This window comes from Dryobates pubescens, chromosome 13 (assembly GCF_014839835.1).
Source record: "Dryobates pubescens isolate bDryPub1 chromosome 13, bDryPub1.pri, whole genome shotgun sequence".
Classification (NCBI taxonomy): domain Eukaryota; kingdom Metazoa; phylum Chordata; class Aves; order Piciformes; family Picidae; genus Dryobates; species Dryobates pubescens.
The window spans coordinates 5,947,305-5,969,035 of record NC_071624.1 but is presented as its reverse complement, the minus strand read 5'-3'; the positions used below and the strand labels follow the sequence as shown (position 1 = coordinate 5,969,035).

At 45.3% G+C, this 21,731-nt stretch overlaps 1 protein-coding gene across 6 annotated transcripts; it reads left to right on the top strand.

Annotated features, from left to right (window-relative positions):
* The first annotated feature begins 458 nt into the window (after positions 1 to 458).
* On the top strand, positions 459 to 20,950 carry SAP130 (Sin3A associated protein 130). Of its 6 annotated transcripts, none has more exons than XM_054166366.1 (20): positions 459 to 604; positions 1,506 to 1,741; positions 2,315 to 2,473; positions 3,407 to 3,518; positions 4,869 to 4,993; positions 5,728 to 5,852; positions 6,401 to 6,551; positions 6,750 to 6,840; positions 7,085 to 7,189; positions 8,187 to 8,328; positions 8,577 to 8,698; positions 11,947 to 12,249; positions 13,266 to 13,440; positions 14,686 to 14,790; positions 15,479 to 15,843; positions 18,051 to 18,296; positions 18,641 to 18,766; positions 19,669 to 19,772; positions 20,465 to 20,578; positions 20,764 to 20,950. In XM_054166366.1, exons 1-20 carry the CDS (start codon positions 493 to 495, stop codon positions 20,920 to 20,922), a joined length of 3,177 nt encoding a protein of 1,058 aa, XP_054022341.1. In that variant the 5' UTR covers positions 459 to 492; the 3' UTR covers positions 20,923 to 20,950. The 6 variants fall into 6 exon arrangements, with proteins under 6 accessions (XP_054022341.1, XP_054022339.1, XP_054022340.1 ...); XM_054166364.1 differs by having other exon boundaries at positions 18,048 to 18,296; XM_054166365.1 differs by having other exon boundaries at positions 13,263 to 13,440.
* Positions 20,951 to 21,731: the final 781 nt, after the last annotated feature.

The following is a 21,731-nucleotide window of genomic DNA, read 5'->3' as shown; positions in this document are numbered from 1 at the left end:
GCGACGGCAGCAGGACAGAACAGAACAGAGGAAAACAGGGTTGGAAAAGGCAGGGTGGGGCCGAGCCATCGGGAGCTGCGGGCCACACTCGGTGTGGGCAGAGGCAGCACCGGCCACCGCTGCGCTCCCGGGAACATCCGGGCCCTGCGGCCCCTCACGGCGGCACGGCTGGGCGGGCCCGGGCACTACGGTCGCCCTTCATTGGCCAGCGTTGTCCTCCTTGCTATTGGCTTGCCGCCTCGCGAGGTCATTAGCACGGTCGCCCCTCACTGGCTGTGGCGGCCTGCGCTGGATTGGCTGGGGCCAGGGTGTCGCGCAGGCATTGGTGTAGGGTTGGCAGCGCTGCTAGCGTCGCGCCCAATGAGCGGGCCGGCAGCGGGGGGCGGTGCCGGCAGGGGGTGCCGTCTCTCCGCGAAGGGCGGGAGGGGAGGGTCGCCGGTAGCGTGACGTACTGTGACGCAGCGTAACGGTCGGCGGTGCCCGCAGGCGGACATGAGCTCGCAGCAGTTTCCCCGATCAGGCGCGCCGCCCGCCGGCCTGGGACCAGCGGCTCCGCCCATCCCTACCAGCGGCTCCGCCGGGCTCATCGCCCCCGCCACCACAGGTAAGCGGGCTCCTGGCCCCGCGGGAGGCGCGCCCTGCGCCGGTCTCCGCCGGCGTCCGCGCCAGGGTGTTTCCGCCCACACCGTGTGTCCCATTCTTTCTTCTTTCCCTTGGCTTCTCCAGTGGTCTCGGGCGGTGTGTGGGGATGGGGTGGCAGTGTGTGCTGGGCAGGACGAGCGAAGCGGCCCCAACGGCGTGTGGCAGCCAGCCCGAAAGCTGCCACAAGGTGAAAAGGAAATTAGTTGCCGACTCTGAAAAGCGACATCAGGGCAGCGTTGTTTCTTTTGCTTTTCTAAAGCATGTTTGCTCGGTTGCTTGCGCCCTCAGCTCATCTGCATGTTCTCAGCAGAAGTGATGAGAATGGGAGAACATTTCACGTAGCTGAAAATGGGCTGGCAGCCTTGATACGAGCTAGTGCTGTCCCTACCGAGGTGACAGGTTTTCAGCAGGCTACCAGAGGCTACTGGGGCAACAGCAGCAGCTTCATTTTTCCGGAGGTTTTATATTTATTTTTCAGTTTGATAGTCACATACACAGCACTCTTAATAGCACTTGTTTGATGGGGGATTTTCTGGAAATTACTGAGGTAATTATGTATTTTTCATTTGAAAGAAAGATCAGTCAGTCTTTGGTTGGGGAGGTTGTTTAGGTGGACTTTTTGGAGATGATTGCAGGTTGCCCACCATTACAGGCCCCATCAGTTGTAGTTCTGAGGGGAGCCACCAGAAGTGGTGCCAGAGTTCTTAGGGTTTCCTTCACTGGAATATGCTTAATCGTGAAGGCAAATTTATTTATTTAAACTGTTCCTGACATCACATCTCTGATCTGGTGGGTGACCAATGCAAATGTGTTCAACTTTTTTACCTTTCTTCTCAGAGTTCCCTGTTTCTTTTTTTCATTAGTGAGTGATGAATCTAGTCGTGACTCAGAAGCTGCTCCTAGAGAACACATCGGCCCTGGTGCATCTATACAGCCTCGAGAAGAAAAGCAGGAACCAGTGGTGGTTCGTCCATATCCACAGGTTCAGATGTTGACACAGCACCACCCTGTCCAATCTGGTACTCCAGTGACAGTGACAGCACCTCCAGCACATTTGACTCCAGCTGTGCCACTTTCCTTTTCAGATGGACTTATGAAGGTAACAAGGATGGTTGTGATTCATATGGGGAAAAGTGCGGTCCATGTCATGGAGTGTTGAGCAAAATTGAGTTACACCAAAAACTTATCTGCCTTTGCTCCTTAAAGCTTTTCATGTGTGCTTCTACTGGCTATATGCTGCCTCATGGGTTTAGCTCTTCCTTACAATACACTGAGGATTTTGTAGTATCACAGCATTGAGGGGGGTGTTGGTTTAAGAGAAGAGCGTTTTTATCAGTTTCTGGAATCTTCCCTTTTCTCTGCAGGAGTGGATGAGACTATCAAAATAACTGTTAACACTTCCTGTTTAGGGGAATACCATAGCACGAATGGGTTCTGCTCCTGGCTCAGCCTGTGTTAGAAACTGCACATTTGCAGTGTAAACAGGTGCCCCTTCTTTGTCCCAAATGAAAATGGAATAGCTCTGAATGACCAATATCCTTTCTCTTCAAATACTTAACCTTGCTTACCCTTGCACTGTCTCTCTAGGATTTGACCCCCCAAAATGGTTTCTGATTCAACATTCAGCTGTCATTTGGGATTGCCCACATTTCTGTCTTTGTATTCCTCGTAGCCTCCCTTGAAGCCCACCATGCCCAGCCGGCCCATTGCTCCTGCTCCACCCTCCACTCTGTCGGCTCCCACAAAGGTTCCTGGGCAAGTTACTGTGACCATGGAAAGCAGCATACCACAGGCTCCAACAATTCCTGTGGCAACAATCAGTGGGCAACAGGTGAGGTTTGTTTGTTGGTTGGGTTTTTTTTGTGGGGGTTGCGTTTGTGTTTTATTTTCCCGGTCTCACTGCATGGTCAGATGAGTGCTAATATTGGTACAACTGAGGTGGGCTCTTGCAGCAGGAGGGAACAGAGCTAGAGCAGGCTTCCGCATTCAGCGGCTGCTGGGTGTTGAATCAGTTCTGCTTAGAGCTTGAAACCTCAGACTCAGTTATCACTAGCTCTTTAGAAAGCTGCTGATTTGCTGTAATTGCCCAACTGATGCAACAGTGAGGCTCTGGTAGCGGGGCCACATTAAAGCCACTATGGAGCTGAGTCTTGCCTTAAAAGCTCCTGCTGTTTCAGTGTCCTTGGGAGAATTTCTTGTGTAAACAAACTGGTGGGATTCATAGCTGCAGTGTTCTTCAGCTCTCCTGGGAGCAGATCAGGAGAGACTTGTTTGGAGTGTGACTTGTGACAGCATTGGAGGGGAGGAGGTGTAGATAATGCTTTAGAACGTTGTTGTGTTGTGGGTTTTTTTCCCTCTAACTTGACTGCAGAGCCAGTCCTTGTGATTTGAAACTAGTTTGCCAGAACACTCATTACTAAATCTCTGAAGTCTTAGGGTTTTGACTTAAAATGCCTTTAGGTGGGTTTGAGGCTGGCCAAGCAGTTTTGGTGGATTTTTATCTTGCTAATATCTCACAAAAGTCTGGAATTATAAGCAAATAAGGTTAATTTGTTTCAGCATTTGCCAAGTTTCTACCATTCTGTGGATTTTACTGAATGAATATCACTGGTGTCAAAAAGCCTATCGGTATGATTGGTATGTGGGTGACTTTCTACAACATCTCTTTTCTGTCCTCTGGGTCTTAGGTAATAATGTGGCTGTTAATTCTTGTTAACAAAACCCAAAATGAACTATGAGCTGTGTTATTTCTTACACTCTGCAGGGACATCCTAGTAACTTGCATCACATCATGGCTACCAACGTGCAGATGTCTATCATCAGAAGTAGTGCTCCTGGGCCTCCACTACACATTGGAGCTTCACATCTACCCAGAGGTAAAGATCTAGCTGTGCTGTCCCCACCTTCTGTTCACAGCCTCTCAGGGAAGGTGCATCTAGCCTTCCTCTCTGTAGTTCTTCTGGCTGCTAACACTGCAAATACTTTAGCTCTTGAAGCTGCTAAATAGGTGCCTGTGAAGAATTATGTTGCCTTCAGCCATTTAGGGCAGGGTGGTGTGACAGTGTCTAAAATGTTGGCAGATGCCAGATTCCAGTTGTGTTCCAGTTCTATGCTGTTAAAGCAGTGAATGCTTTAAGGAAAAATATGTACTGGTTTAGACTGGCCTATCTTGCAAAATGGTAGCAAGTGTTGCTCAGCAGTGGCACCAGAGCAGTTGGGAGGCATATTGTAGTACCCAGCTGTCACAGGATCGCTTGTGTGCTTTGTATGTGCTAATACATCATATGCTGTGCATTTGCATTTACCCTTGAGTTCAGTGTTGGTGACAACTACAGGTTCTTGTCTCCCAGGGTTTTGGTTGCTATGGCTTACAAAACAGATTGGCTCCTTCAGGGAAGCCCTGGGCTCAATACAGCCTGGCTGGTTGCTGACTGCAGATTTACTATCAAAAGCTTATGGGTTAAGTTTCCAGTTCAACTTCAAACTGATCTGAATTCAAATACACTTACATTTTGATTTCCTTTCATCCTAAAAGTTACTCAGTCATTGAAGAAAAGACCTGATCTTTTACTAGAGCAAGTGGGAGGTCTCTGCAGCTTTCTTTGTAGCTGAATTAGCATGTAATGCTGTTCTCTTGATTTTTGTGGGACACCTGCCACAAACTGTGTAATGTGATTTAGTACATGTTTCCTTTTTCCTTCCTGCTTTTTTTTTTTACTTAGTTTGAATGTTAACTTCTGAGGTTGTAATTTTGGTTATGGTCATCCACAAAAGCTCTGCAGCCTGATCTATCAAATTATTTCAGGGGTTTCGTTGGGTTTTGTTCTATTGCATGTGTATTTTCCTTCTGAAAGTCATCAGATGCAGTGAGCTTATGCTAGCTATCAGGTGACTTATTTACACATTACCCCAGTAATCAGACTGAATTATTTCTATTGACTTCCATAGCTTGCAGTAAAAAAGATTGGATTCACAGTGTAAGGTTAAAACAGGGGAATGAGAAGTATCAATAAAGCCAGGTCATTTAAAACAATATCTACCCTTCCCCACATACTTCGGTGAATCTTATGTGTGTTTGTTGCAAGCTTTGCCAGCTTGCTTATGTGCTGACACCTTTGGAATATATTAAAACTGAAATGTGTACCAGCCAATGTCAGTCTGTCTCTGCAGTCATGCTGGAGCCATTTGGATGCTGAGTATTTTAACACACTTGGTTTGTTCCCCAGGTGCAGCGGCTGCTGCAGTGATGTCCAGTTCTAAAGTAACTACAGTCCTGAGACCAGCTTCACAGTTGCCAAATGCAGCTACAGCTCAGCCAGCAGTTCAGCACATCATTCATCAGCCAATCCAGGCAGGTAGCAGCCAGGCAGCTCTGCAGAGCCGACCAGCTCCGAATCCTTCCTGACACTTACTTGCCATATATAATCTGTAATTATGTATTTACTGGCTTGAGGCGACTCTTGGCTCTCTTCCAGTTCTGCTTCTTGAGTACCAGTTTCCAATAGCAAGTAGTGAAACTGTTGTATTAGTCCTGTGGTTTTATTGTCTTTGTGGACTTGGTGGCAGAAATTGGGTTTTTGACTGACTCCAAACTGGGAAGAAGGTTTAGTTCAAATATACTCAAGTTTTAAGGTCTGAAAGGTCTGGTGTGATACGGTTGTGTATGTTCCTAAGTATGCATATTGATGTAGAATTTTACAAATCTCCTTTTGCTATGCATCTGTACACATACAGGGAGAAGATTGTAGATACCATCTCCCTGTAATTGTGCTAGTGTTCAGTGTTAAGGGGTTAAAGAAATTTGCATTTTCAGTTGCAATCCTGATACACTTGGATCAGGGTTTTGTTTTTATTCTGGAGAGAACTGACCTTTAGCTTTTTTCTTAAGACCTTCAGGGGATCCTGGAAAAAAGATAGATCTGCCTAGGGGATTGCAGGTCAATTTGAAAAGTCTGGAAATGCCTCAGAATGCTAAAACTGGTGACATGTAGGAAAACCAGTTATAGCCAAGTAGTTCCTAGTTATGCTCTGAACAGCAGAATTCATTCTCTGAATGAATTCATTCTCTTTGATTCGTTTGTACAGTCTCGTCCTCCTGTGACAACTTCAAGCGCTATTCCTCCTGCTGTGGTGGCAACTGTCTCAGCCACAAGAGCTCAGTCCCCTGTTATAACTACAACAGCAGCACATGCTACGGAGTCAACCCTCAGGTAAAGACACTTTGAAATCTAGAGTGCTCTGATGTCACAGGGGGAAGGGGAAGCAGTCTTGTGCAGAGCTGATCATTCCACATCTAGAGGATTGTGTTTTACAAAAATAGCAATGCTTGCACAGTGCCAATGCTTCCAGTTCTGTAAATAAAAATTCCTCTGAAGGTGAACTTCAGAGATTACACTGTGGCTGTATGAAGGAAAGACCTTAATGAATCCATTTGGAAGTCCTACTTCCTGGAAAGCAGAATTTCTGTTGCAGGAACTTGTGGCTAGTTGGCCCATCATTTTAATGAAGACAGGGTGAAAAATGATATGTGAATGTTGAAAAGTATCCCTGACAATGCTTCTTTTATGAACCAATAGGAGCTATTGATAAGTTTGCCCTCCTTGTTGGGTATGTAGGATAGATGAGGACAGAGCAGTGTAGTTCTCACATCTTATGCTGCTTTACCATGTACTTGATACCAGTGCTGTGTGTACCTGCATTTTACCTCATATTAAGTAGCCACATGGTTATCTCCATGATAATTTTTCTTTCCTTGCAGTCGACCCACCCTGTCTATCCAGCAGCACCCACCTTCTGCAGCTATTAGCATCCAGCGGCCTGCACAGCCCAGGGACACAGCGACTCGGATTACTCTGCCCTCTCACCCAGCCATAGGAGCACAAAAGCCACAGCTCCACACCATGGCTCAGGTAAACTGCAAGAAGGAAATAATCCTCTTGCTTCTTCTAGATATCTCTTTTGTTTATATCTTGAGGGCTAAGGTTTGGGAAAGGAGTTAGCGTTAGGTTAGAAATTCCTGTTCTTTAGTCAGTGCAACAGGATTGCATACTAAATGCATATTTTTAAAGTACTAATCTTTACTTGAAGGTTTTCTTTTACTTTCATAGAAAACTATTTTCAGTACTGGGACTCCAGTGGCAGCAGCAACGGTGGCACCTATTTTGGCAACCAATACCATTGCTTCAGCAACCACAGCTGGTGAGTGTTCACAATGCCTGTTGTAGGGAGTGGGTTTTGTTGCTTGTTTTTGTTGAGTTTCCCCCTTAGAGACAGAGCCAATTTATGGTGAAGACTGCATTTGGAAGTGCATAAGAAGACTTAGTGGGTTCTTTATGGAGGTTGTCTGGGTTGGATTTTTTGCCCTCTCTGTTTGGAAATAGATGGACTGGTGAGACAGGGCTGTGTAGAAAGATCTTTTATGTTTGATTTTCTTTTCCTTTAGGTTCTGTGTCTCACACCCAAGCGCCTACAAGCACCATTGTCACCATGACAATGCCTTCCCATTCTTCCCATGCTACAGCTGTCACAACCTCAAACATCCCAGTTGGTGAGTAATTTCAGTTTTAAGAGGAGTGTGTAACTGATGTTTTGATTCTTTATGCTAGTAATTTTGTGCATATTGGCAAATTAAGGAGAGGGAAGAAAGTCAGCTCAGGCTGGGAGAAACCAGTTGACAGGTCTGCTGTAGCATGATTTTTTTTAATACCAGAAAGAAATAAATGTTCTAGGAGTAAGTAATAAAACTGCTCATTAATTTACTTTTTAGACAAGTCTGGGCCTTATGTCATTTCAGAATCTGCAGCTAGTAATTGTAACTGCTTAGTGATAGAATGACTTTCATTAGTTGATTTTATAAGCTTCTTCCTGTGCTTCTTGAGGCCTTAGATACAGTCTTGTTCAGTCTGATTTGGAGGTAAAGCACTGGAGTCTAACAGTAGGGAACTTTATTTGCCTGATTGGGCAATCTGCTTGAGATGTTTCCTACAGAACTGCGCACATTTCTCTTTATCTCTGCTTTCCTGCTGACCTCCTCCTTGTTTTTTCAAAGTCTTGTATTCTCATTCACTACTATAAATTTCCAAGGAATGAAGTTCTATCTCCATACACTCGTGTTTTCTGTAAAACTTTTGTAGATGTTTTCTTAGCTTCTATGCATACTTGTCTGCTTTGTTCTTCCATTGATCTCTGTCAAGTTCTGTTTTGTAAACTGGGGTAAATAAGGTCTTGACAGCAGAAAGGATTTGGTTGATCCTGAAAAAAAAAAACCAACCTAAATATTATTTTGAACACTGGAGTAACTTACTCTGATAGCAAGTATAATTTCTATACACATTTGTAATATCCACCACTTATGGTAGTAATTGATGAAAAATGCTTTGCTTACCTTGTTCTTTCTGACTTTTCTGGAAACCTATCATCACTGGGTAGGAAATCTGGGGTTGGGGTGGTTTTGTTTGGGCTAAGGGGGAAGGGAGTGGAATTGGTGCCATTGCAGTGATTACCAACTTTGACTGTCCATTGATGACATGTTTGTCTTTATGCAGCTAAAGTGGTTCCTCAGCAAATCACACATACTTCTCCCCGGATCCAGTCTGACTACACAGCAGAGAGGAGTAGTCTCATACCCCTCTCTAGTCACCGGGCATCTCCCAACCCAGTAGCAATGGAAACCAGAAATGACAACAGGTGAGGAAATAGCAGCTCTGTCAATGAGAATGTGAGTGGGTTTTGAGTGACAGGCTGGAAATCCTGTGGTTTGAGAAGCTGGAGGAGGGAGTTGGGGATTTGGTAGTTTTGAATTCATCACAATAGTTGAGACACTTGATAGCTTATGACAGGTAAGATTGTGAAACTCAGGAGTGGCCTGAAGGCAGGGATTTATGGTGAACTGTTGAATAGTTGTGTGTAATACTTGCTCTCTTTGACACCTGTAGGCAGTCAGTGCCTGTCCAGTTCCAGTATTTCTTACCAACATACCCACCCTCTGCCTATCCTTTGACTGCACACACCTATACTCCCATCACCAGCTCTGTGTCCACCATTCGCCAGTATCCAGGTAAGAACAGTTTGGGGGCAACCTATCTTTGACGCTTTGTTCAGTTGTCAGCTTACATACATACCTCAGTGATAGGAGAAGCTAAGAGGCTATTGTGCTTGATTCTGGCAATTGGTCACAAGAACCCTTTGGTGGCATGTTGGCTCAGGGGAACTCATGCACAAGGAGTATTGTACTGTGTCAGAGGCCTACTAAATACAACTAATAATAGGTGGGTTTTTTTCTTAGAAGTTCCACATTTGATATTCAAGGGTTTGCATCTCTCTGAGCAGAAGGTTTTGATTTTACACATCAGAACAATTCAACTCCTTCAAACCAGTGACCTTGCACATCTTCATTCCCTGATGTTTTGATAAGCCCCTTTTGCCCATGAGTGTACAGTTTGGGAGAGAAACCGGAACCAAAAATGTTAAAAATAAGCTGCATTCCACACTTTGGCATTAGTGTTTTATTTGGGAGGATGGAGCAGTTAACATGTCTGAACTGTTGCAGTAATTTGTAGACTGTAAAAGGTGTGTGATGTGAGCCATAGTACTCAACCCAAACATAGGTCATTTTGTGACACAATTTGGAGCATTTTTACATTACTGAGTGCTTGAGGACTGTTCTCTGTAATGGGATCGTGTCCACAGGCCAAATGGTAGAAACATGCATGGTTTGGATTTTCATGGAATACTTGTGTCTGCTGGCAGCATGCTACCTGGGAGTAGTATAGAGGGAATATGGAAGGACTTGGAAGTGGCAAAGGCCGTTTGCTGAATGGGAAAGTACACACAGGGTGCTGAGTTACTGGGGCTGCTTCTTTCTGTCACTGAAATTCCACTGAAAAGTTGCAAGTCTTGACTGTAAGTCATGTTAAGATTTGAGGTGGGCTTTAGGATGATTAAATGTCTCGCAACAGCAATGGATGAGCTTTTTTTACCTTCCTGCACTCTGCGTGAAGGTTTTCAAGGACAACGTGCAGTTGAGTGGTGCCACTCGGTGTTGGCAGCTGTGGTTACAGACCCTCTGATGGAACGTGACTGGAATTCCAGTTTCAGCAGCATGCCAGGGTGATGTTAGGCTAATGATAATTTTCTTTAAAAGCAGATACAGATTCTTCAGCAGGACCTCATTGACAGACATACTGCTTGTTAAACTGACATGAAGCATCAGTGAATGTGCTAATTGCGTCAGTAACTGGCGCCAACATAAAGCAGAGGATTCAGGGCATCAGAAGGGACGCGCACCTCTGCTGAGCACAGCCACGTGAGAGCTGTGGTAAAAGCGCAGAGGTGGTGTTTAAAAAGATCACTGAGATAAGGAGAGTTAATGCTGCTTTTTTTGTGTCAAGAATGCTAGCTTTGGCTTTCCAAGTGCTGGTTGTGTTTTGTATAGTCTTCTGAAAAGACTTTGTTAGATCGAAAGGTCTGCATTCAGACTGTTTCCCATAAGATGTTCCACTAAGAGAATTAATGTGCCATACTTCATACTGAAGCCATTTTCAGGAACCTGGTCACAGATTCCAGGTTTTCTGACAGCTGATTTTAGAGTGTCTTGTCAGCACAAGAGCTTGATAGAAATCCTGTGACAATGACAAAACCAGCTTGTTCTGCGGTGAGAGACCTCTCTATTGTTAGCAAGCAAGTCCATTGTTGGCAAGTTTGCACTTGCTTTCTGTGTGTGGCTGCAGAAGTGGTGGTACTGTTGTGTAAAGGACATCAGGAGCTCCAAGATCTGCAGGGAGTCTAACATCATTGTTTAGTATGCTGGGAGAAGTGTAGTACACTGTACAGTGGATCTAGAAAGATGGAATAATAGTTGCTTAGAGCTGTAAAGTCAAATAACTAAATGAACTTCTTAGAACAGGTGCTTCATTGGCAACAATTTCCTGCCACGTAAATATTTTGTTTGTTTGAGCCGTGGAATCCAGCCTGTAATTGCAAGTCCTGTTCTGCACCAGATAAGATTGTACTCTAAGGAAAACCTTTTTTGATGATGTGGGTGGGGAAAGGGGATAAGGAAGATAGTCCTGTTTTAAGATACTAATGCATTTTCTGCTTGGTTTTGTATAGTCAAAGGTTTGGAGTTTTTTACTTAATGTAATGATAAGCTCTGTGGAAAGAGTAAATAAACTGGAGAGCACTCAGGCTGAGAGGGACCTGGGGGTGCTGGTTGATGGTAGACTGAACATGAGCCTGCAGTGTGCCCAGGCAGCTAAGAGGGCCAATGGCATCCTGGCCTGCATCAGGAACAGTGTGGCCAGCAGGAGCAGGGAGGTCATTCTGCCCCTGTACACTGCACTGGTTAGGCTGCACCTCGAGTACTGTGTCCAGTTCTGGGCCCCTCAGTTTAGGAAGGAGGTTGACTTGCTGGAACGAGTCCAGAGAAGAGCAACAAAGTTGGTGAGGGGTTTGGAACATAAGCCCTACGAGGAGAGGCTGAGGGAGCTGGGGTTGCTTAGCCTGGAGAAGAGGAGACTCAGGGGTGACCTTATTACTCTCTACAACTACCTGAAGAGAGGTTGTAGACAGACGGATGTTGGTCTCTTCTCCCAGGCGGCCAGTACCAGGACAAGAGGACACAGTCTCAGGCTGCGCCAGGGGAGGTTCAGGCTAGATGTTAGGAAAAAGTTCTATACAGAGAGAGTGATTGCCCATTGGAATGGGCTGCCTGGGGAGGTGGTGGAATTGCCATCACTGGAGGTTTTCAGGAGGAGACTTGATGGGGTGCTTGGTGCCGTGGGTTAGTTGTTTGGGTGGTGTTGGATTGGTTGATGGATTGGACGCGATGATCTTGAAGGTCTCTTCCAACATGGTTTATTCTATGTATGTATTCTATGTAAACAGCTTAAACTTCTGATTTTTTCATGATGTTTTGGGGTTGTTTTTAAGCAAGCATGGAAAATGCCAAGTGTTGGTACTTAGAAACATTGTGAGTGGTGGATAGTGAGCAGAAACGGTGCAGAGCTGTCTGAGACTGGAAGCTGGATGCAGATACGGAATCTGAATCTACTTAGTAGTAGAAGTAAATTTGATCTGTTGCAGTTTGAAAAAGGAAACGGAACGGAAATAAACAGTAATGTTTAATTCTTCTGGCAGACAGTATGGCCTCTCCACTCTCAAATTTACTGCAGCAGTGAGTGGGCTGGCAAATGAATTTTTCAAAGCAAAATAGACCTTGAAAGGAAGTATTTGAGTGAGAGGTGCTAGGGGAACCAAGGTAACCTATGAGGTAGGTCTGACAAGGTGTCTGTGTTCTGCTCCCAGTTTCAGCCCAGGCACCCAACTCAGCCATCACAGCTCAGACTGGCGTTGGAGTGGCCTCCACTGTCCACCTCAATCCCATGCAGTTGATGACTGTTGATGCATCCCATGCCCGTCACATCCAAGGCATTCAGCCAGCACCAATCAGCACGCAGGGAATCCAGCCAGCACCAATCAGTGCCCAGGGTATTCAGCCAGCACCAATTGGGACACAAGGACTCCACCCTGCTGCACCAATTGGCACACAGGGACTGCAGCCTGCACCAATCAGCGCTCAGCAGCCACAGGCTGACACCAAGACTTCAGGTAGGAGCAACTGGTAAAGTCCCTCCTTTGGACCCAGCCATGGAACAATGAGCAATGGAACTTCTTTCTCACTTATCTGGAGTTTTGTTTTTTCTTTCTTTCTTTCTTTGGTTCATGATCTTGTTGTAGACTCCAGATACATTCATACACATTCTCCCAGCAAATATTTTCTACCTATCCCTTAATTTTATTTATTTTGGTTAAGTGTACTGGGTGGAGTGGGTGGGTAGCATGGAATAGGTTACTTCAGTGGAAGAAAAATGGTAATGCCTGCATTTAAACAATCCTCTTCAGTGAGGCCTTGTGGGAAGAGCCATTTACAAGTAAATCATGTTCTCCAAACTGTTCCAGCTACACATTAGAGCACAGTAGCAATGAAAATACAGCCAGGTAGCTTCCACAGCTGGTAACCTGATCTGACCGTGATAGAAATCACCTTTCATTAAAAATCTTTGGTCTGAGGGAATCCCAACAATGGACTTGAGAAATGGGAGATGGCAGCCAAGAGAATGCGTTGTTGCAAGGCTGGCAGACATATTGCATGGTAGCTTCCTGACTGCTTGAATGCTCTGGTCAGTTTGTGGGCCAAACAAGCCTTGGCAGAAGGTCAGAACATAAACATAGCTTATGGTGCTTGCTTACATGTGGCATGTATTGCCACGCAGACTCAGCCAGGAGTGTTGCTCTTTTGACCTGTTTGTGTTGGTGATCTCTCCAGTGATATCTGTGTTTTCCATTTCTTCTGGAAAAGATTATTTCCCTAGCAGCAGTTGTTAGGAGGGAGGTAGTTTTCCATCTTCCCCGCAGAAGCGTCAGTGATCAGATTGCTTGTAGCAAAGGTATATTGCTTACAAAATAGCCTGAAACCACTGCAAAGACTGAGGGAGTCCAGGGAATGTGGAGACCAAGTGCTCTGCAAATACCTGTTTTGTCATTGAGTTTCCTCAAGTAACTGCTGCTTTTTCCCCTCTATCTGTTCTTCTCTCTGCTGCATCAATGTCCGTCTCTCCCAGCAGTAGTCTTGGCAGATGGAGCCACCATTGTTGCCAATCCTATTAGCAACACATTCAACACGGCTTCTGCAGCAACCACGGTTGTGCAAACCCATAGCCAGAGTGCCAGTGCCAGTGCACCAGCCCAGGGCTCTTCCCCGCGCCCAAGCATCCTCCGGAAGAAGCCAACCACAGATGGGTGAGTAGAACTGAAGATGACATGAGAATGACCCTTCTGTGTGGTCTAGCCTGACTAATAGGAATCATTTCAGTGGAGATAAGAAAAGTTCTAGCAGGTTATTGAGTCAGCAGTGGTTATGAGTAACCTGCTGATCTGTGAAATGTACTGCTTTTCCTCCCCCAGGGTAGGATATAGTTTTCTCTTGCTGTCAGTACTACAATAAGAGGGACAGTTTGTGTCCTAGCTTTTGAAAGTGACCTTTCAAGGGAAAGTGGATTTGAGGCTTCCTTGCTTAATTGAATAAAAACAAAGAGTTCATCTACTAAAATAAGAATTCTATGCTTTGTCTTCAGTGCTTTTCTTGGAAGAATATGTGGATGAGTAGAAAGGATAGGATTAGTACCCTGCTGTGAAATCTGATTAGGAAAAAGGGAGGGAGTAACTTAAACTCTTAAAATATTTTATGTCTGTCTAATTTTAAATGCCTGAATAAAGAGGCGAGAGACAGCTTTAGAATTAACAATGAATTTCCTCCCAGTAACAACGGAAACTATTTGGAACGGATGTGTCCTACGAGATTAAAATTGCCTGTTTTCTTATTTGGGTGGAAACCTTTTCTAAGGCAGAGGAGCTGCAGCCTGTAAAACTGAAACAGAAATGAAAGAAGCAGAGGTAGATCACTAAAGAATGCTTCTCTTTGAGAGATTGATTATTCTGGACATCAGTCTGACTTGCAGCCCCATAGGAGACTGACTAGTCTCTAAAAACTACATTCCTGTATTCAGCCCTGTGTCCACTTTCAGGGCCTGAGGTTTTGGAGTCGGGCTTTGACACAGTGTAGTCCAACTAAACGAAGCAGATCCCTGTCTGAGCACTGTGTAGTTCCAGATGATTTGCTCAGTCTTGAAATAGCAGCAGAGGACAGTGGCATGGCCAGACCTCCCTTTGTCTACTGTTGGAGCCAGGCAGTCTCAGTTAGATGCTCTGACTGGCAGGATAAAAGTAAAGCTGACATTCATGGAGAAACCCTCAAAGGGGGTGAGACTAGGCCAGAGCAACTAATCTTCTATCTGCAGGGAAAATCTAACATCTGATTTGAAAAGTAAACCGAGGCTCTGTAGCAAATCAGTTGTGCTGAAGACAGTGCAGTGATGCAGCTGTAACTCCTGTCCTGGTTTGGGCAAGAGAGGGCTGATTCCCTTGCCCTCGGTGGTGTTTCACTCTGCATCAGGGAGGTGGGAATATGAGATCTGTCTCTTACAGGCTGGCAGTTCGGAAAAGCTTAATTCCACCTCAGCCAACTGAAGTAACAAGCACACGCGTCGAGAGCACCATGCGAAGCACATCTGGATCACCGAGGCCTGCTGGGTAAGACTTCAGGAAACGGCCAACTGCACTGCAATAGCTTCGTTGTATCTGTTTGATTTTCATGTTCTTTGGCTATTGGAGTGTTTCCCTTTCTTTTGGGAAACTTAATCCATTTTGAACTTGTCGGTGTGACAACATTGAGCACTTGGCTAGTTCTGCTGTTGTGAAGCTGAGGTCTTTCAAAAGATGTTTGTTTCTCTAAAAGCTCAAAACCACAAAATCCTCTGCTCTTGTAAAGGATGAGCCTCAAATGTTGTTGTTTTCTGTGGTGCATGGAAGTCAATGCTGAAGAAGGGTAGATGGAGCTTCTGCCCTGCTTCAGTGGATTTCAATGGCTTTACAATTTATTTTATAACTTAGCCACAGTGGGAGCTCCTGCAAACAGAGGATGGGGGCAGCACAGCTTTGGGTAAAAGTTCCTCTTGTCTGCATTGTGAAATTACCTTGATCCTTTCACAAGTATTTTGAAGTTATCTGGAATTTGTTATGGGAAGAAAATAGCACCTATAATAAATACAAAGGATTAGAAAGGGAGTGGAGGAGGAAATGTAACTGAGATGATGTGCTACTGAGACAGGTGTTACTTGTGGGTGCAGGAAAAACTGGACAGTCTGAATCCACATTGTACTAGGTAGCCATGACTGAGGTGGAGTTAACTTCAGCTTATTTTGCTTTTTTTATGTTACAGTGCCAAGCCAAAACCTGAAATTCATGTGTCTATGGCCACTCCAGTCACTGTGTCTATGGAAGCAGTGCCCAGCCAAGGCAGCGAGCAGCCTACCATTGCAGTCCCCCCTACCTCCCAGCAGCAGCCCCCCTCTGCCATTCCAACAATCATTGCAGCAGCCAGTCCCACCTCGCAGCCTGCAGCAGCACTGTCCACCATTCCAGGAGCTGTCCCAGCTGCTCCACCAACTTCTACCACAATTGTGGCAGCACCTGCTCCTCCATCAACCATGAGTGGTGCTCTGTCAGCAGTGCTGGGTCCTGCAGTACCAGAGATAAAAATCAAAGAGGAAGTGGAGCCTATGGACATAATGCGACCAGTATCTGGTAAGTGGTCCTTAATCGTCAGGCTGCTGCTTTTTGGTTGAGACACAGTAGAGAAATTAAGAGGATTTCACCTCTTTCGTCTTGCACCTCTTTCATGGTGGAACAGAGCATCAGTCAAAGCGTTCCCGTATGCCTTAATGCCTCATTAAGTTCTTCTCTTCCCCCTCTCCTTTGCCCTGTGAGGCCACATCTGGTGTATTGGGTCTACTTCTGGGCTCTCCAGTTCAAGAGAGACTACTGGAACTACTGGAGAGGGTCCAACAGAGGGCCACAAAGGTGTTAGGGGACTGGAGCATCTCTCACATGGAGAGGCTGAGAGACTTGGGATATTTTAGCTTGGAGAGAGCAGACTGAGGGGTGGCCTTATCAATGCTGATCAATAGGTAAAGGGTGGAGTTCAAGAGCATGGGGCTGGGCACTTCTCAGTTGTGCAAAGTGACAGGACAGTGGCCAGTGGGTACAGACTAGAACACAGGAAGTTCCACCTAAATCACAAGATAAAAATTCTGTCTTTTGAGGGTGCCAGAGCACTGGACCAGGCTGCTCTGAGAGGTGGTGGAGTCTTCTCTGGAGACTTTCAAAACCTGCCTGGATGTGTTCATGTGCAACCTGCACTAGGTGACCCTGCTTTAGCAAGGAGATTGGACTCCAGAGGTGCCTTCTGACCCCCACCATTTTGTGATTCTGTGGTTCTTTGCCTTCTCCCTAATATCCCATGTTCGTGACTGCTTTGTTCATGTTCAAATGAACCAACTCCAAAGAGTCAGTGTGAATTCCTTGCTTAAAACACACATGTTCAGCAGCACCACAAATATATGAAGAGTGAGTTCAGTTAATTCACAAATCTTAAGGTTCACGTCCAGTGGCTTTTCTTGTATGTGAAGAATTAGTGACTGGAGCAGGACTTCATAGGACCATCTTGTCATGGGTGTTCTATGATCAGCAAAGTTCAGACCCTTAAGGATCTCAGACACTATACAGCAGCAACACGATAGGAATGTGTCCTGCATGCATGAGAATCAGAGTTGTGGTTTAGTTACTGGTTTTATCCCTCCCCTTAAAAGCCATATGTTGTCTGTGATGGAAGGAGCTGCTTGCTACAGATGCCTCTGGAGCAAAGGCACAGCATTTGGCTCTTCAGGATTTTTTTTGTCTCTTGCTGCTAATCATGGGTATGCCAAACTGAAGAGATCCCATCCTGGGTATTTTGTGCTGTGGCCTTAATCAGGGCTGATTGGGCTTTTAGAATAGAATAGAATAAACCAGGTTGGAAGAGACCTTTGAGATCGTGTCCAACCTATCATCCAACACCACCTAATCAACTAAACCATGCAACCAAGCATCCTGTCAAGCCTTGCCCTGAACACCCCCAGCGATGGCGACCCCACCACCTCCCCGGGCAGCCCATTCCAGTGGGCAATCACTCTCTCTGTGTAAAACTTCCTCCTAACCTCCAGCCTAAACCTCCCCTGGCACAGCCTGAGACTGTGTCCTCTTGTTCTGGTACTGGTTGCCTGGGAGAAGAGACTAACCTCTGCCTGACTACAGCCCCCCTTCAGGTAGTTGTAGACAGCAATAAGGTCACCCCTGAGTCTCCTCTTCTCCAGGCTATTTTCCCATGGCACATGAAGGAGTGTTCCTTCAAGATGCCTCCCACTCTACTGCCTGACTTCAGTGGTGTGCTGGAGACTGCATCAGCCTGCTGATGAGGAGCTGTTGGCTTGGAGGTACAAGTGGACTCTTGCAAGGAGAGCGCTGCAGTCCTGACTGGATTGCATGACTCTCTACTTGTGCTGCCAGAGGAAGGGGATTTGCTTGCTGTTGACTGATCCGTGCTGATGCACACACAGACTCCTCCTTTACAGCAGCACAAGACAGACGTTAGCACGGATTTCTTCTTGAAACATTAAACTAACATAAGCTTTAAAAATGAAGGAACTGAGGGACAGTTGTCTCTGTTCTCATTTTTTTTATGCTTTTGCATATGAGACACTGGAGATACTAGCATCTAGACTTGTCCTAGCAATTACTGCTGGCTTAATACCTGGCTCTCTGCACATGGAACTTAGGTGCTACACATGGAGCTTCACATTACTCACAATGCACTGGAACAGGAACTGCTGTTGGAGATAATGTTCCAATAGTGTTAGTGTGTTACCTTTACACTGCTGATGGTTTGGGTTCCTTTCTGTTCTTCCTCTCAGCAGTCCCTCCTTTGACTACAAGTACGGTGTCTCCATCTTTGGCATTGCTGGCCAACAACCTTTCAATGCCTCCGAGTGATTTGCCACCTGGTGCCTCCCCAAGGAAGAAACCCCGTAAGCAGCAGCACGTCATCTCCACAGAGGAAGGGGACATGATGGAAACAAACAGCACTGATGATGAGAAATCCACTGCCAAAAGCTTGATAGTGAAGGCAGAGAAGCGAAAGTCTCCTCCAAAGGAGTACATAGGTAATGGCATCTCTGATGTCTTCTTTTCTGTGTATGTTTTCCATTTGTTTCTCAGGGAAGGTGCTCTGTCATTCTCCTGCTTCCTGAATAGAAGTAATGCAGAATCCAAGTATCTGTTCCTCAGCACTATCTATAGCATACACAGTGAGAGAGAGTATAGATAGATTTATACTCCTTACCACTATATATAGAGCCATGTGCATGGAGAATGACCTTTCTCAACACAGAGTATCATGTTATATGAGATAGTGCTCACTGTTCTGCTGGAATTACTGTGTCATGCTGATCTCCTACTTTCACCTACTTACTGATAATCACATAGTTCTCCCTGGATCATCTTCTAGATGAGGAAGGTGTAAGATACGTCCCCGTGCGTCCCAGGCCGCCCATCACACTGCTCCGCCATTACCGCAACCCTTGGAAAGCTGCTTACCACCACTTCCAGAGATACAGTGATGTCCGGGTGAAAGGTCAGTCTGCTGCTCCTGCCTTGGCAGCTTTGTTCATCAGGATAAACCACTCCAGTGTGCCTGTGAAGGGTGGCTTAGCAGCGTTTTCAGCTGGCTGGTGTTGATAAACAATCTCACAGAGAAGCTTTCATACCAATTTGGAAAATAAGGGCTGATAAGTGAGCTAATGACTTTCATTAGCTAGATCTTGCCTAAATTTCTTGCTCTCTGAAGATGAAAGAGAAAAAGGAAGGACACTACAAACAGTTTTGTATGAGAGAACTCATATGTTTTATTGAGCCATCTATTTATGTACAGTGGTTACAGAAAGCAATTCCGACAACAATGATGTGTTATGGTGATACGCTTCGGTTTAGCTTTCTGATCTTCCTATTCCCTAACAAACTTGCCAGTTAAACCAAAAACATTCTCCATTTAGAGGAAATAGTCTTGTCCACTAACAAAGAGACTTCTGAAGACTAATTTTATTCTAAGATGAGAAAAGTAGAGAACAAAGAAGTTATATATTATTATATTTTTTAGTACTTAGACATTTAAAGCAGATTGGGTTTTCACCACTGTGTAAATCAAGGAGGGAGTAGTTCACGTGTTGGTGACAAAGGATGGACCTTTTACGTAGTCATGCAGGCCACTTGAAACACCAAGTGCTACGTTTTTTAATGAGGAAAAAACGGGATGTAATATAATTGCTCTAGAAACACAACCTGTTGTTGGTAAGCAAGAGCAGCAGTGGGAGAGGTGATGTATGGGTAGCTGTTTTCACCTCTGGAAAAAAGCATTGCTCATTCTAACTTCCTAGGACATGTGGAGAGCAGGATTAGAGTTAATGATTCTGTGTGAGAAGAAAGGCCTGATGACCTGCTGAAATTTGAGTAATGTATCTTTGTGTTTCCCGGTGACAGAAGAGAAGAAGGCTATGCTACAGGACATTGCCAACCAGAAGGGTGTATCCTGTCGTGCTCAAGGGTGGAAGGTCCATCTCTGTGCAGCACAGCTACTACAGCTGGTAGGTGAAGGGGGCTTGCTGGCTTCCTATGAGGCAGGGGATCACGGATTTGTGTGAGACAGGAGGCTGTTTTTACAAACTCAGTTACATGGTCATCTGATACTGGGATACCTTAGAGGAGCTGGTGTGTCATGCCCAAAGGGAGTGGGACATGCTTTCCCCTTTCTCAGGAATGTGGCTTAAGTGGCTTGGAAACTTAAGAGTGTTGATTTTGATCCAGACATAAGAGCTGATGTATTTTGTACAGATGATCAAAATTGGCAACTCCCTCCTGCTGATGCACAGGTCTGAAGAAGCGTCTGTTTGGGATGGTGCGGCTGATCTGAGGAGGCAGCACTGATCCACATTCCTGGATGCTTCTGTTTCAGGTTGGGGGTGAGGTAGGTGCTCTGCATTCTAGCACCAAACTCCCCAAAACCTCTGCATTCCTGGAATAGTATTGTGAGAAATAGGGGAAACAGTTCTGGTTAGGATCCATGTTTATTCAGAAGTGGAGCGGCAATCCTGTAAGTGGGCCGTTAGTAAGAATTGATAGTGCCACGCTCTATGTCACAGGCTCCATCTTCTGAATTACTAACATGAGCAGCTGAGAGGGGAACAGATTGTCATCTTCTCTGTGTAGTTTTCTTAATGCGGGCAAATGTTTTCTGGCCTAGCAGTGAACCTTCTCATGAAGTGCTAATGTCTTTTAGACAAACCTGGAGCATGATGTGTATGAGAGGCTGACTGCCCTGCAGGAGGGACTCATTCCAAAGAAGAAGGCAGCGACCGATGATGACTTGCATCGAATCAATGAACTGATCCAGGTAGGTTCTTGTGGCCTCTCAAGCCAGCAAAGCTGCTTACCCTTAATTACAACACACTTCACTGCAGTCAGGGATAGCTAAAGCTGGCTTACAAAAATCAACAGGTAGGCTTCCTGTATTCCCAGTGGCATCAGGAGAAGGCAGTGGTTACTTAGGCTGTCAATGACAACAATGTTTCATTTCAGGGGAATATGCAGAGGTGTAAACTTGTGATGGATCAAATCAATGAGGCTCGAGACTCCATGCTAAAGGTCTTGGATCACAAGGATCGTGTTTTGAAGCTTCTAAACAAGAACGGAACTGTCAAGAAAGTGTCCAAACTAAAGCGAAAGGAGAAGGTCTAAAGCCAGAACGACGACTCTGGAAATGGAGAACATAGTTTCGGTTTACTTTTAAGCGGAGCATCTGAATAAAAAGGATGAGTTTAGAGAACAGATGGCAACAGATGGACACGTGAAGCCTGATGACCTGAAGGGATTGTCACTGATCTGTCATAATGAACAAAGGTTTCTCTCAGGCTCATCCCTTTTTAAAGTCTTTCCAGTCCCATCTATTTAACCCTCCTGATGTGTCAGTGCCTACTAATTTGAACTAGTGCTGCAATGTGTGGTGGACAGAGCTCTCCTCCTGTTCTGCAGCTTTTAGGGCCAAATGTGCCCAAGGTGTGTAATGCAGGAGGTTCTACTGGGGACACAAGGAGGCTGACATACAGGTATTGATTGACCCAGACAGCAGCCATGCTTCAAAGCATTGAAAATGACACTGCTTTCAGTTCCCCCATTCAGTTCTTGTTCTTCTGACCTTCCAGTTTCTGAAGTAGCCTTCTTAAACCGGTGCCACTGCACTAGGAGATCTGCCACGTTCAGAATCTCTGATGGCTCAGAAGTCCTGGCTGTCAAGTTAAAGAGAGGAAATTAAAAGTTTAAAAAAAAAAATTTAAAAAAATTAAAAAGTTTTAAAAAAATAGGGGGGGAAATCATTTCAAAGTGACTTTGTAGTGTCTGTGTGTGTGTGTCTGTGTTGGTGCTCCAGATACTTGTTTTGAAGTACCTCTTGCAACAGAGGACTTCCTGTAGCTGGTGTAACGTTAATTGTATGTACCACATACATTCTGAAAACATGAATAAAGGACTTGGAGGTTTTTGTATGCAAG

Bases quoted from the DNA above. Each gene is read 5' to 3' on its own strand.
- SAP130 (XM_054166363.1), top strand. From the start codon at position 493: ATGAGCTCGCAGCAGTTTCCCCGATCAGGCGCGCCGCCCGCCGGCCTG. The intron at 4,994-5,727 runs GCAGGTAGCAGC...TCGTTTGTACAG, and splicing joins TCATTCATCAGCCAATCCAG to TCTCGTCCTCCTGTGACAAC. The intron at 20,579-20,763 runs GTAGGTTCTTGT...GTTTCATTTCAG, and splicing joins GAATCAATGAACTGATCCAG to GGGAATATGCAGAGGTGTAA.